Source organism: Hyla sarda, chromosome 1 (genome assembly GCF_029499605.1).
Source record: "Hyla sarda isolate aHylSar1 chromosome 1, aHylSar1.hap1, whole genome shotgun sequence".
NCBI classification, from domain to species: Eukaryota; Metazoa; Chordata; class Amphibia; order Anura; family Hylidae; genus Hyla; species Hyla sarda.
In genome coordinates this window covers 72,854,342-72,869,897 of record NC_079189.1, presented here as the reverse complement: position 1 = coordinate 72,869,897, position 15,556 = coordinate 72,854,342, and the positions used below count along the sequence as shown (strand labels likewise).

The 15,556-nt window shown below is 42.2% G+C and overlaps 1 protein-coding gene across 4 annotated transcripts in view; it reads left to right on the top strand.

Annotated features, from left to right (window-relative positions):
* The window catches only part of SEL1L3 (SEL1L family member 3), a 119,708-nt gene extending 111,752 nt beyond the window's left edge, over positions 1–7,956 (top strand). For all 4 annotated transcript variants that reach the window (XM_056555929.1, XM_056555919.1, XM_056555946.1 and 1 more), the window contains one exon: positions 6,622–7,956. In XM_056555929.1, coding sequence (XP_056411904.1) covers positions 6,622–6,785 — 164 coding nt within the window. In that variant the 3' untranslated portion in view covers positions 6,786–7,956. The remainder of the gene's footprint in view (positions 1–6,621) is intronic.
* The last annotated feature ends 7,600 nt before the right edge of the window (positions 7,957–15,556 follow it).

Sequence of the window (15,556 nt, the reverse complement as noted above, 5' to 3'; positions counted from 1 at the left end):
ATGACCCATGCACATGAGGAGCGCCTCTCACCTCCTTACCCCGAACGCGTTTTCGCTGCAATGGCTTCGTCAGGGGGCGTCACGCCCCTTGACGAAGCCATTGCAGCGAAAACGCTTTCTGGATAAGGAGGTGAGATTTTCCATTGTACCCATTTTTTACATATGTGTTTTTTAATACATGTTTTTAGATTTTGATATATATATCAATAAAGACTTTGTTCCTTGTTTTCACGATTTATCAGTATGGTCCTTTTTTCGGTGTTGGTGTTTATACTGACCGTATGGTAGCGGTTCTCAGATTAGCCATACCTTATTTGATAATAATATAGTTTGTGTATCAAATCCTTGTGGTCCTCTGTTTGCTGTCATTGAATGGGGACCTTCATTGTTTCCTTCCTGAGCACAAAGGTGCAGGGTTTGATACAAGGGACATCTCTGATAACTATGCCTTAAGAAGCAGTACAGTTGTGTGAGCACCCGATTATGTGGCATGTAAAGGTTGGTAATCTGGTAAAATGGGGTGCGAATGTAAATGTGCATGGGCAGACAGGCCCCCTATAGACTTTAATGGCCTAAACATCCAGCTAGTGACTACATCTGGGTCATTTTCCATATGCATATTTTATTCAGACCCAAAAGCACAGCAAACCACACTTTAGGTTCCAAGTGAAAACCCATATATGATCAGAAAATTACCTGAGTGACTATATTTAGTCTATTAAAGTCTATGGGGCCTGTGTCTGTCAATGCTCGTATATTAGTAGGTGAAGACTTCCAGAGGACAGTGGGTTACCACGGTGCTGACCAGGGATACTCATCACTGGTCAGCGCCGCGGTAACCCACCGTCCTCTGGAAGTCTTCACTTACTACTGCTGGTTTGGTTGGGAGGCTGCAGACCGGGCCTTATACTCACTCACGCTGACCATTGTTGTGTGTGAGCTCACACAACCGCCTGTGGTAAGGGTTTCTTCAAACAATTGTTACTCTCACCAGGGCGGTCTTCCGCTATGGAGCGTTCTCTTTTCTTATAATGCACGTATATGTCGGCATCCCATTTTAAAAAGTTGCCAACGTATCCCATGAAACACACAAATATGGTGTGAACCCAGCCTAACATTTGAGACGCTGAAAGTAAACAAAAAATAATCAGAGATCTAAAAAACATTGTTTATGACATGATTCGTCACAGTCACTATTTAGAGACATTTAATTGCGCTTTAGAAGCTTTTTTTTTTAATTGTGTAGCTATGCCATAGTCTGCTTAAAGGGGTTATCCAGCAAAAAGGGGGGGGGGGCAGTTAGGAGAATGGCCAATGTGTAGTATACACAAAAAATAAACCTCTACTCGCCTCCATCACTCCCGCAGTGCCTCTGGTGTGCTGCTCTGGTCCCCATTGCAATCATTTTTCAGCTTCTGGAGCCAAACACATCAGGCTCAGCTCAGCTAATGCAATGTGATTCATTGGGCCCAGGCTTTGTCCTGGTGGCCGGGCCTGATATGCCACACTGCTGCTCAGCCAATCACTGGCCGAGGCAGGACATTGCTGAAGCCAGTGATTAGCTAAGTAGCAGTGTGATGTGTCGTGCCCAAGCAGGAAGAAGACCGCATCAAGGACCGGACCAGGACACCAGAGGCACCACGGGACCATTGGAGGTGTGCAGAGGTCTATTTTTTATTTACTACACAATGACATACTTCTAACCCTTCTCCAGCTTAATAACCCCTTTACCTTTTTGCAGCGGTCATAAATTCATCTTGTACGATTTGTAACACAAATTGTCAGGCAGCCCTCAATTTGTCACAAATGTTCCCTACCCGGCTAACAAAACTGGCGGTGGACATTTTGACGCAACATGTTAAAAGTTGCTGAAAAAGTTGCACAAAGAGTACCGTATTTTTCGTCCTATAGGACGCACCGGCGTATAAGACGCACCCAATTTTTAGGGGCAAAATCTAAAAAAATAAAGATTTTTAACCCATTAGTGGTCTTCAACCTGCGGACCTCCAGATGTTGCAAAACTACAACTCCCAGCATGCCCGGACAGCCGTTGGCTGTCCGGGCATGCTGGGAGTTGTAGTTTTGCAACATCTGGAGGTCCGCAGATTGAAGACCACTGCAGGAGGAGGTAATACTCATGTGTCCCCGCCGCTCCGGACCCGTCACCGCTGCCCTGGATGTCGCTCCATCGCTGTCGCCGTGTCCCCGTCGCTCCGGAACGTCTCTGCTGCCGGCCGGGTATCCTCGCTCTCTGTGATGACGAGGAAGGAGAGCGCCGCCCATACAGTGGATCCCTGAACGGAGAAGACACTGAGGAGGCAGGTAGGGTCCCTCCCGGTGTCCTGTAAGCACTAACCCGGCTATTCAGTCGGGCTGTTCGGGACCGCCGCAGTGAAATCGCGGCGGTCCCGAACAGCCCGACTGAACAGCCGGGTTAGTGTCATTTTCCCTTCAGACGCGGCGGTCAGATTTGATCGCCGCGTCTGAAGGGTTAATACAGGGCATCACCGCGATCGGTTATGTCCTGTATTAGCCGCGGGTCCCAGCCGTGAATGGCCGCAGGGACCTCGCGATAGGGGTGTATTCGCCGTATAAGACGCACCGACTTTTTCCCCCCAAGAAAAAGTGCGTCTTATACGGCGAAAAATACGGTAGTTTAAAAAAAAAAGTGTCCTAGCACCATATCTATCACATATCATGCATCCATTTCATAAATATGGCGCATGTACACTTTACCACCACACAAATTAAAGGTCAATCGAGAATGTGAAATCATCCACCTACATCTTCCTTGATAAATGGAATGTTCTGGCAGAATTTTTCAAGTGTATTTTCCTAGCGGAAAGCCTGCCTGAAAAACTTTGCAGTGTGCACTGTGCAACGGAATCCCATTGCCAGCAATGATACTCTGCTGAACTGGAATTTCCGAGTGGAACAGAATTCTGCTTGGAAATTCCGTAGTGTGAACCCAGCCTTAAGGGTATGTTCACACTGGTTAAGGTGTGAGCAGAATGTTTGCTTACAAAATCTGCTCCAAAATGCCGTTTTTTTTCCGCGCGGAATTTGCGCGGAATTCGCACTGAAATGAAAGGGGATAGGACACACAATAACACGAAAATTCCGCGCGGAAGCGTGGCAGACTGCCAACATTTTTTACATTTACTTCTATGGAGTTACGAGCCGAATTCCGCATGAAGAAAGAACATGTTCATTCTTCATGCGGAACGGAATTCTGTGACAGAATTCCGCTAGCGGAATTTCCTCAGTGTGAACTGAGAAGAGGAAAGTTAACTACAGACTATGGGGTATGGCACTGCTGAATGAATTGGAGAGGAATAAGCCAGCAGAATTACTTGCTGAAATTCCTCTCCAAACCCTCAGTGTGAACATACCCTTAGACTTGCACCCTATGCTAATTTCAGCCACTACGGTACTGGTGTCCAACCAGTAAGTAATTGGTAGCAGATTGCTTAGGCATCACTGTCCTTTCAGATCTATGAAGGCTTTCTCTTCTGCCTTACAGCACTGTAGGAATTCATAGGCGAATAGCTTTTAACCTTGTCCTTTTACGTCCTACTGCTAAAGTAAATTCAGTATGTCATACATAGACTGAGTCCTTTTTAACTCTTGCAAAATGACCGCCATTAAAGGGGAACTCCACCCCTAGACATCTTATCCCCTATCCAGAGGATAAGGGATAAGATGTCTGATTGTGGGGTCCCTGCTGCACCCAGCATTCGTTTACAGCATCGGGTGCAGCGGCAGAGGCTCATGGTGTCACAGCCACGCCCCATTGGTAATGTCACGGCCCCCTCCCATAGATTTGCATTGAGGGGGCATGACTGTGATGTCACGAGCGGGGAGTGACGGTGACGTCATGAGCCTCCGCCCTGCATCGCCAGTCATCCATGCACAGTATATCTGGGGTGCCGCAGCCGAGATAGTGGGGGTCCCCAGCGGCAGGACAACTGCGATCAGACATCTTATCCCCTATCGACAGCATAGCAAGTAAATAATTATAAAAGGTTTGTACAAACGATCTTCTGTACATTGATTCTTACAAACCACTTTACATTATTGTTGGCAGCACACTCACTGTTTACACAATGCGGGTTATTAACTAACGTGACCCCGACTCTTTTTTTCTCAGATTTTGCACCAAATTGTGTTGCATGTTTTGTGCAACAGAATTTGCGACCAAAAAAAACCAAAACATTTCATTTTACAAGGAAAACGCGGAAAAGGGGGCATGGCCTTGGAAGAAAGAGGGCGTGGTCCCAACAGTTTTGAAAATCCCAACATATTTACTAATGTGCCCACATAAGTGGTGGATTTGAGCTCTGAAAAACCCCACAGCTCAGAGCAGTTGTAAGAAAAGCAAATTGTAGGGAAAAGTGCAAAACGTAGGGAAACATTAGTAAATACCATGGGAAAATACCTGTCGGGAATCATAACCCACAAAGAAAACTCCACTCTTAGTAAATCGGCTTCAATATGTTCTGCCAAGAAACAATCATTTTTTTGCCCACTTAAAAATTCCTTGTTATTTGTTGTGTGATCGCTGGCCATGTTTACACTGGGCAATGATTGGGGATGTACGTTGAAGCAAATGATCCATCTTATTTTCCCAGCCCATCATCATTTGGCCTAGATAGCACTAGATGCAGAATTACAGAAATAAATATTTGCTATGGATACATTCGTCTTCTGTCAGGATTTTAGTCTCTGTCTTGTTTGCACTTTTATCAGTGTTGACGACTGACAAACTACATCTTCATAGTATTCGGCGATCACCCTGACAGCTTGAAAGAAGTAGAGATAACAAGGATAAAGCAAGAGGTCACTGTCATACTGAACCCATCATAGTATTCTAAGTCAAATCAGCTGCCTGCACCTGTCCTCTATAGGTGCATAAATATAATGATTAGGTTTATGTAAGGTAACACTCAGGTGACATGTAAATGGACAGCAATAGACAGCAGCCATACTTGATATTACGTTTCAAAGAAGCAGGAAAATAATCGGCAACTCACCGCAACCAGCTGAATAAATCTTCTTTTATTTCATACTCACAAATATGTTACATGGGAAGAGGGTAGTGGGGGGACACAGGATGGCGACCAAGCTCCGTTTCACACTGTGATCGTGCTTCCTCCGGCCATGGCCGGAGGAAGCGCGATCACCGTGCGAAACGGAGCTTGGTCGCCATCCTGTGTCCCCCCACTACCCTCTTCCCATGTAACATATTTGTGAGTATGAAATAAAAGAAGATTTATTCAGCTGGTTGCGGTGAGTTGCCGATTATTTTCCTGCTTCTTTGAAACGTCTCCATGCACTATTGTCAATCAGAGCACCACCTCCAGCATTCCTAGTCCAAGTCTGCCATTTCATCACTGTTCTATACTTAAATGGGGAAGCAGTGCCGTGCTGGCTATCTACGAACTGTGTATACTTGATATTACATCAAACATAATTTTTTTAATATTTCTGGTTGCAGCACAAGTCCTGTGTGTATTTCTCTAACACATTTACATTAACCTTCCAGAAAACATGAGAACACTGTTTAAAGGGGTATACCAGGATTTATTGACTTTTAACTATGTGCCCAAAGTTACATGAGTTTATGCATTTACTTGATTAATGGGTCTGCCACTGATGGTCCATTTTTCATCTTTCTCTGTTCCCTCCAGGTTAAAGGGGTATTCTGGGCAAAAACATTTTTATCCCCTATCCAAAGGATAGGAGAATAGATGTCTGATCGCGGGGGGCCTGCTGCGGAGACCCCCCGCAATCTCCCTGCAGCACCCGCATTCTATGCAGGTGCTGCATCTCCAGTTTCGGGTTTCCGGGACTGGGGACGGGACGTCACGCCACTCCCCCTCCATTCATGTCTATGGGAGGGGGCGTGATGGCCGTCACTCCCCCTCCCATACACATGAATGGAGGGGGCGTGGCGTGACATCACGTCCCCAGTCCCGGAAACCCGGAGGTTTCCGAAACTGGAGATGCAGCACCCGCATAGAATGCGGGTGCTGCAGGGAGATTGCGGGGGGGTCTCAGCAGCAGGCCTCCGCCATCAGACATCTTATCCCCTATTCTTTGGATAGGGGATAAAATGTTTTTGCCCGGAATACCCCTTTAAGCATTCGCGGCGGTATTGATGACTGTGGTCTCGAGCCCTTCTCGCGATCCCGTTCGGCTCAAGACAACAGCTGATCTCAGGGGTTTAGCTAATTCTTGTCTTCCCTGACAAGCCAGCCCCCTGATAATGTGTATGCTCCATTTGGACGTCCCGACGTGCCGGCGTCACCTGCTTTTGGCAGTCTGTAGACTTCTGTGACTCAGTGAACGCAGACACATTCACTTTGTGGATTAAGATCCACTGTTTTACGTGATTAGGGGGGTCCCAATGGTCAGACCCCACCGAACTACCATTTTTCAGCTATCAAGTAGACAGTAAACACTCCCTTTAGCAGCTTTTTTAATGCACCAGCAATAGGAAATTCTAGACTCTTTTTTTTGTTACTACACATAAATAACCATAGCCCTGTACATATTCCCAGAAGGTTTAGTATAATTATGTGTGTGATTATATATATTTCACTTTTTATTTTTTTGCAGATAATCTTCTACAGTCTAGAAGAGTTCACAATGTACATACTTCTCCACCCCCAGAAGACAATCCCAATGCTACTGACCTGAGACCTGAGCAAACAGAAGCTTCTGTTGGCAACAGTTTTGTACCACCCCATTCAGAGACCAGAAACTTAGGCCTGACCAGATGACATACAATGAACAAGGATGGCCATAAAGTGATGACATATAGTGCTGATTTCCTGTCATCTAGGACCATTGTCATAAAGCAAAGTTTTGGTCAGCATTTGTGAGCCAAATCCAGGACAAGAACAAGTGGGAAAAAATGCAAAAAAAATAATGGAAAGAATGTCATCTGTATTTTAAGCCACTGCTGGTTTTAGCTTACAAATACTGATACAGACCAAAATACAGTGTATCAAAGGTACAATGAGAATGGTTTTGCAGATGTGATCCAATTTGTGACACAAGATGTGCTGTCAGGTCGTCTCACCATCTTAAATGCTGCCATCTTTGATTCCATTGATAAAACTGGTAGAGAATTTCACCAAAACAAATATTTTGCTAAACGACACCTCCTTTAAGTTTAACAACTCAGGAGAACATATGGCAACAAAATTGGATGCCTATGACTTATCTGCTTTTGGAGAACTGCAAATCAAGATAGCCTCTCCCAACATGTCCGTAACGAGGTGGGTACTTCAAGTGACAACATGAAGGAAACACGTCTTTAGCTAACAACCTTGCTTAGTAGTCTGCTGTTAATGTTGAATGAAGAAAGCTCTATTTTTTGGAATTTGGTAAGAAGTTGGCAACTGCACTGTAGGTAGTGGGGTCTGCTTTAATATGAGAATGTATGAAGTTACTTTAATATTAAGGATACCAATGTTTTTATTGTAAAATTCTCTACAATACGATGTACCACACCTTGCTTTAATTTTGAAATCTGAAGGTTAATCTAAGATAATGACATTCAAGATGGCCGCCACCTTGGTGACATGGCGTGACATGTATTCCATTCCCTCACTGCTTGTGTCTAAAATTGAATCACCATCTGCTAAACTGTTTTTATTTTATATGGGTGTTTCCTTACTGTAGAGATGCCATGTGTACATTCAGTGGCCTTATGGATAAGTAATTGGCAAGGTTATATACTGTATGTCCTTCTGAATCAACTCTTGGAGGACAATGTAAGGTGCAGCGCTTCTAGTTCATCATTTCTATGAATTTAAATATATGAAGGAGCATTTCCGTTTAATTTAGGAGGAAAATGACAAAGAAAAATTGCAGGCAATTTTCTAGATATATATGACAAATTGACAATAAAGCAGGTTTTAAATCTTGTCGTGGCCATTATTTGATGGTTTAAGGTGAAATAATGGGACCTCCTGGGATCTAACATAGACATTATAATGAGGACAGTAAGACATGTTCATACATTAGTATCTTTTTAATGGATGTAGATGTATAAATAAACTCATCGTAAACCTATGTTGACTATGGTAATAACAGTGGAATGGATGGCAATTGATTCAATATGTGGCTGGAAGCTGAGAACTAGTAGAGAAAAAGATGACAGTATTGGTTATAATTATTATTTATTTATATAGCGCCCTATGTTCCAATGGACTTTACATTTCATAAGGAGTTAAAATACATTACATATATGCAGGTACAATAAACGTGATACAGATAAAATTGCAAACTGATATGGAGCGGTAGAGGGCCCTGCCGGGAAGGGAAGGAGACAGTAGGTGAGGGGGACACCTGGTCTTCTATGAAAAGTTAGGAAAGTTGCCATGCCCAGTGCAATGGTAGCAGGGTTATTGTAGGTTGTTGTTATAGTTTTCAGGTTGCTTTTGAAGGTCTTGGTAGGGTAGTGAGTGTATGGGGGAAGGACGGGAGAAGTCTTGGAAACATTTGTGAGAGGTGCAGATGAGGTGAAAGCACAGGTCTTGAGAAAACCGGAGAAGCGGTATCAGCAGATCAGGTCAGAGATGGAGGGGACAGGTTGTGGATGGCCTCAAATGTCATGGTTAACAGATTAAACTGAATTCATTAGGCAATGGGCAACCAGAAAACCAATTGGCACAGGGGAGAGGCAGAGGAGAAGCAAGAGGCAAGGTGGATTAGTCGGGCAGTAGTAGTTAAGGATGGATTAGAAGGGGTTTGATGAAAGGCCACAGAGGAGGGTGTTGCAGTAATGCAAGCGTGAGGTGACAAGGGCATGTACCAATAGTTTAGTTGAGTAGAAGTGGAGGAACGAGCGAATTTGAGAAATGTTTTTAAAGTTAAGGTGGCAGGAGGTGGTGAGGGTCTGGATGTATGGTTTTAAGGATTAAGGATAGAAAAATATATTCTATAATATGATTAAATAGTATTTTTTTCACTTTGAGATTAGGAACTGATTGGACATTCATAGTCACTCACACCTCTTGTTATTTTACGGGATAGAAATTCTCATACAGCTGTTCTTTGTTACCCTCTGGAAATACAAATACACAGGATATTTCAATACAAAGAAAATAGTTGAGAGACTCTGATCCCTGTTTGCTCTCATTGTATGGACTAGCTTCATGCACAAAGGCAGGGATGAAAGGACTGCTAAGCTGTGAAGATGCCAGGAGAAGACACATGCAAGTATTTACATAAGTATTTGGTGAAACGGAAGATAAGGACTGTGACACTGGATACCAGTTCATGGATTGATGAACATGGAGGAATGTTTGCTTGTAATATGAGAATGTAAGTAGAGTTAAGGGACCTAGGAAAATGGATGGTTGCTATTAGGGGAGCGCATGGCACACCACTATACCACTCTTGTGCCCCCCACGATGGGCCTTAATATGTTAGATAATACAAAAGAGAACAGGGTGCGCGCCCCTGGATGAAACCTGATGGATGAGATAGTGAAGAGCCCAATCAAAACGCACTCACCTATGCAAGTTGTGCGAATGCAGGCACAACACTCAATGTGCTTGATCAGGAATCCTGTAATTGCGGCTGCTGCGGCTCCCGGCGTCCAGACGCAAATGTAGATAAAAGGAGATCCAAGAAAGGGAGATGAATCGCGCTGCCACAAGAAGTATATATGGGTAAATTTATTGCACACAAAGGATCCACGCAATGCGTTTCAAAGCCGTTCTGGCTTTTTCGTCAGGCGCCTGACGAAAAAGCCAGAATGGCTTCGTAATGCGTTGCATGGATCCTTTGTGTGCAATAAATTTTCCCATATATACTTCTTGTGGCAGTGCGATTCATCTCCCTTTCTTGGATCTCCTTTTATCTTAATATGTTAGATGGATGTTATTGATGAGTGTACCATGTTTAGAAATTCCCCACCTCTATAAACCTGAGTTTCTGGTCATCTTGTATGGGGATTGGTTCACCCTTACTAGGTTGATACCAGTTTGGGTTTTACCTTGTATTATATTTTTCATATGTCATGTCAATTGTATGACATTGCACTTATGAAGGAAAACTTGCATGGAGGACTGCATTCTTAAAAGAACCTGAGGTAGGACTCCCTAAGTTAATGGTGAGAATAAATCAGTTTGGTAGACTGTCCGACCTTGAAGTAAATTGGAATAAGTCATTCCTTATGCCTTTTATAACATACATTTTGAAATTTTTCTACAAATAATAAAATGAGGTGAACCCTTATCATACTTAGGTATTAGCATATCTAAGAACCCAAGGGAGTTTACGAAATGTAATTTGGCTCCTTTGGTAAAAAAAAGTAAAAAGGAATATTGAGATCTGGGAGAAGATCCCTCTTACAAAGATAGATAAAATATAAATTATTAAAATGGTTATACTACCACAGGTTCTGTTTATAATTAACACATCACCTATATGGATTACACTTGGTTTTGAAAATTTGAAGGGTTACTGAATACATTTATTTGGGGGCACAAACGCGCAAGATTAAAGTATTCATATTTTCACTGGCCAATAAAGATGAGAGTTTGGCCCCCCCCAATTTTAGATTATATTTTCTGTCTAGATAACTAGACATGATTAGGCAAGAGGAGAAATCACGTATTATTGGGTGCTGTATTCGAAATACACAAATTAAATCACTAAATAAATATTTTTTTTAATTTTGGAAGCTGGTCAGCTTTCCAAAAAGTTTTGTAATTCCTTCACGTATGGTGAATTGATAAATAAGACATGGACAACAGTTAAACACATTTGTGCGGCTTAAAATGGTTTACCATTTACACCGATTTGGCACAATTCAAATTTAAAAGAATTTTATACTGGACAGGAAGGATTTTGAACAGCATGTAACATTAAAACTATTCAACAATTATATAGGGAGGGGAAACTTATTTGCTTTACTGAACTTAAGAGGAAATATGGGTTATCTGAATTTCATATGTTTTGATTTACATAGTTAAAATGGGCTGATCTACACACTCAAAATCGATCACTACTTGAGGTAACTGGCAAAGAAATAAGAAAGCCATGGTACATAAAGATGATTTTCTGAGGGAGGAAACCGGTAAAGCTAGGAAGGTCAGTTGCAGAAAGAAGTGGGAGAAAGAAATTGGTCAGATTAAATAGAATGGGATTACATAATTAAAAATATAAAATCCTTCTCAGTAAATTCAAACTTTAGGATTTAGTTCAATTTTATTCATAAACTATATTACTCCCCCAAGGATCTTAAAAATGTGCATACAGAGATCATGCTCACTGTCTGAGGTGCCCATGTGAAGATGCAGATGTAGAGCTTATAAAATGGGAGTGTGAGGAAATCGGGAAATTTTGGAAAGAAATTTTATGATATCTACAGGAAATAGTTTTTTTTCCTAGAGACATTGGGGGAGATTTATCAAAACCTGTGTAGAGGAAGAGTGGTGCAGTTGCCCACAACAATCAATCAGATTTCTTCTTTCATTTTTAAAAAGACCTGTTAAAAATGAAAGAAGCCATGTGATTGGTTGCTATGGGCAACTGCACCACTCTTTCCCTACCTAGGTTTTGATAAATCTCCCCCATTGAGCTTTCATTTGCTCAAACTATTCTTGGAGGGAAAATAGATAAAGTGCATGATAGTGTTTTGCTTAAATGGGCACTATCATTAAAACAAATGTTTGCTATTGCACTCCTTATGATAAATAAAAAATCTTTCTAATGTACTTTGTTTAAAAAAAAAAAAAAAAAACAGTTCTTATTTGTGTTTAAAAAAGCTGCCACTTGGTGTCTCCCTATTTGTCCAGAGCACATTTCCGCCTCTCTTGCACAGACTTTGGACTGCTGCTGACCTGGCAGAAGTCCAAAATTAGGAAATGCAGTCTGGAGTGCTGAGGGGGGTGTGTGCAGCCTTATCCAATCATAGCTAATGTCACACTAAACTGCTCTGGGCTGTGGATAGCAGTGTGAGGGAGGAAGTTCTCCCTTGTATGGCTTCAGATGATGTCACGCCTTGTATGGCTTCAGATGATATACTCTTTAAAGTATTTACTTGTGCAAAATTATCATTTTGAGAATTTGGTTGTCAGATAAAACCACAAAAGACAAAGCATTCGGCACAGCAACACTGTGATGCATACACTTAAATCCCACACATCTGTGACAGACACCTGTAAAAGTTCAAGTCCTCCGGGGTGCTCAATCAGAAAAAACATCCATAATATCCAGCATAATAGAATGATTATGGCACTCACCAGGATCGGTACAAGAACGGTGACTTTATTAACAACAACAATGCATTCAGCAGACAGACATCATCGTGATGAGGGACGCCAAAAGTGTGATAGCTATTTTGTGCGCTAGATGCACTTCTTCAGACCACTCACGAAATAGCTATCACACTCTTGGCATCCCTCATCCCGATGCTGTCTGTCTGTCTGTCAAATGCATTGCTGTTAATAATGTCACCGTTCTTGCATCGATCCTGGTGAGTGCCATCTTAATTCGATTATGTTGGATATTATGGTTGTCAGATAAGACTCCCACATTTGTGTCTTGGTACAATTTGACTGATGAAATTAAAAAACTGATAGCACAGAGGGGGGGGGGGGTGAGTTAGGATTTTAACCCTTTGATTTTAACCCCTTGAGGACACAGCTTATTCTGATTTTGCCATAACTCATATTTTTCCATCCACAGACCCATATGGGGCTTGTTTTTAGGCACTCAATTGTATTTTGTAATGACACCTTTCATTTTACCATAAAATGTATGGCGCAACCAAAATAATATTATTTTGTGGGAAATTGAAAAGAAGATCGCAATTTGGCAAATTTTGGAGGATTTAAGTGCTTATGCAGTGCACTTTATGGTAAAACTGACAGGATCTCTTTATTCTGTAGGTCAATATGATGTAAATGATCCCAATGTTACACGCTTCAACTGCTTTTCAAAAACTTTGACTTTTTAACAAAATATGTTTGTTTCAAATTGCCCTATTCTGACCCTGTAACTTTCTCATTTTTCCATATTCAGGGCTGCATGATGGCCGTGATCTGTAGCACAGTAAGGAGCATGAAGGTGGGCATTATTACACAGTAAGGGGCACAAAAGGGGCATTTGTACAGTGTGGGCATTGAGAAGAAAACTATTACTGTGTGAAGAATAAAATGAGTGTTATTACTGACAGGCAGCACTGAGAAGATCACTGTGATAGTATATGTGGGTGCTATTACTGACAGACAGCACTGAGAAGATCATTGTTATAGAATATGTAGGCACTATTACTGACAGGCAGCACTGAGAAGATCATTGTTATAGAATATGTAGGCACTATTACTGACAGGCAGCTCTGAGAAGATCACTGTTATAGAATATGTAGGCACTATTACTGACAGGCAGCACTGAGAAGATCATTGTTATAGAATATGTAGGCACTATTACTGACAGGCAGCTCTGAGAAGATAACTGTTATAGAATATGTAGGCACTATTACTGACAGGCAGCACTGAGAAGATCACTGTTATAGAATATGTAGGCACTATTACTGACAGGCAGCACTGAGAAGATCGCTGTTATAGAATATGTGGGCACTATTACTGACAGGCAGCACTAAGAAGATCACTGTGATAGTATATGTGGGTGCTATTACTGACAGACAGCACTGAGAAGATCACTGTGATAGTATATGTGGGCACAATTACTGACAGCCAGCACTGAGAAGATCATTGTTATAGAATATGTAGGCACTATTACTGACAGGCAGCTCTGAGAAGATCACTGTTATAGAATATGTAGGCACTATTACTGACAGGCAGCACTGAGAAGATCACTGTTATAGAATATGTAGGCACTATTACTGACAGGCAGCACTGAGAAGATCGCTGTTATAGAATATGTGGGCACTATTACTGACAGGCAGCACTAAGAAGATCACTGTGATAGTATATGTGGGTGCTATTACTGACAGACAGCACTGAGAAGATCACTGTGATAGTATATGTGGGCACTATTACTGACAGCCAGCACTGAGAAGATCACTGTTATAGAATATGTGGGCACTATTACTGACAGGCAGCACTGAGAAGATCACTGTTATAATATATGTGGGCGATATTACTGACAGACAGCATTGAGAAGATCACTGTTATAGTGTATGTGGGCACTATTACTGACAGACAGCACTGAGAAGATCACTGTTATAGTATATGTGGGCCGTTGAATTCAACAGGATTCTGCCACACTGTGTGCACGGTGGAATTTCCATTTTCTGTGTCTGCACAAAGAATTAACATATTTATTCTTTGTGCGGAGACAGCACAGAATGCATAGCCGTCTATGAGGCGGTAAATTGCTGTGCGGTGCTAGAGCCGGCACATTATGCCGATGCCCCACAGTTTGTGGAATATCTGCACAGAGATTCTCCGTGTGGACATTCTGTCGTGTGAACATAGCCTTATAGTGTATGTAGGCGCTATTACTGATAGGTAGCATTGAGAAGATCACTGTTTATATGTGTGTGGGGATTATTACTGTATAAAGAACAAGGTGACAGTATTAGGTTATGGCTACATGGCAAAAATGGGTCGCACAGTCAAAGGTCGCCATGTTGTTCTCCATGAATCATGCTGACTCTCAGCTAATGTAAGTAAATGAGGTCACGTAGAGAAATCCAGCACAAATCAGTTCTTGCTCTTTAGGTGGTTTATTAAACCCTTAAAACGGCATCATAAAATGTATGGCTTTCTGTGACCTTTTGGTTTCCTGTGACCCTGTGGTTTCCTGTGACCATACATTTTATGATTCAATTTTTGCGCTAGGTTTCTCTACATGTTTCCTTACAAGTTGCTGTTGTGGTGTCCCAGTACCGCATTCTATACGATACTTCTTTATTTATGGGTCCCCATAGCCAGAGTCCCTAGGACTTAGGATCCCTGTTAGCCAGTCTACCCCTAGTTGCCTCTATTCTAGTGTATAGATCTCTAATCTATTCATAGGTTAATGTAAATAGAATAACATGTGTAAATAAATGGTTAATTACTTGTTTCCATTAGCGTTGCAGGACCCACGGGTCATGTGACGAGGTGAACTCTATGGTATTTAGCTTAAGGACCTTTGGAGGCCCTGTGACGTAAGCAATCCCATCACACCATGTAATGGTGAATGGCGAACGTTCGGATCAATCAGATTCGCCACGCCCCCTGCCCATATAAGGGAGCGGCAGCAATGTTTCTCTCTCTTACCTCGTGGGCTGTCAAGCAAGCAAGACCTGTACAGTAGTAATCGCATTGAGTTAGGCCTGAGCCTTGCGGCAACGGCTGAACAATCTAATGATAGAGTGTATCACTTTCCAAACACTCTGCAGCATCACCGGACCTAATAACTCCCTTAAATCCGGATGGATCTGCAAATCTCTTCCTAAATTCAGAGACTTTATGTCTAGCTCAAGGTCCGCAACTACTGCCAGTCACTAAGCAACCTAAGGACTGTTTGTATGAGACTGTTACTGTGCCGTGGTTATTGCAAGCACTTCAGTAAAAGT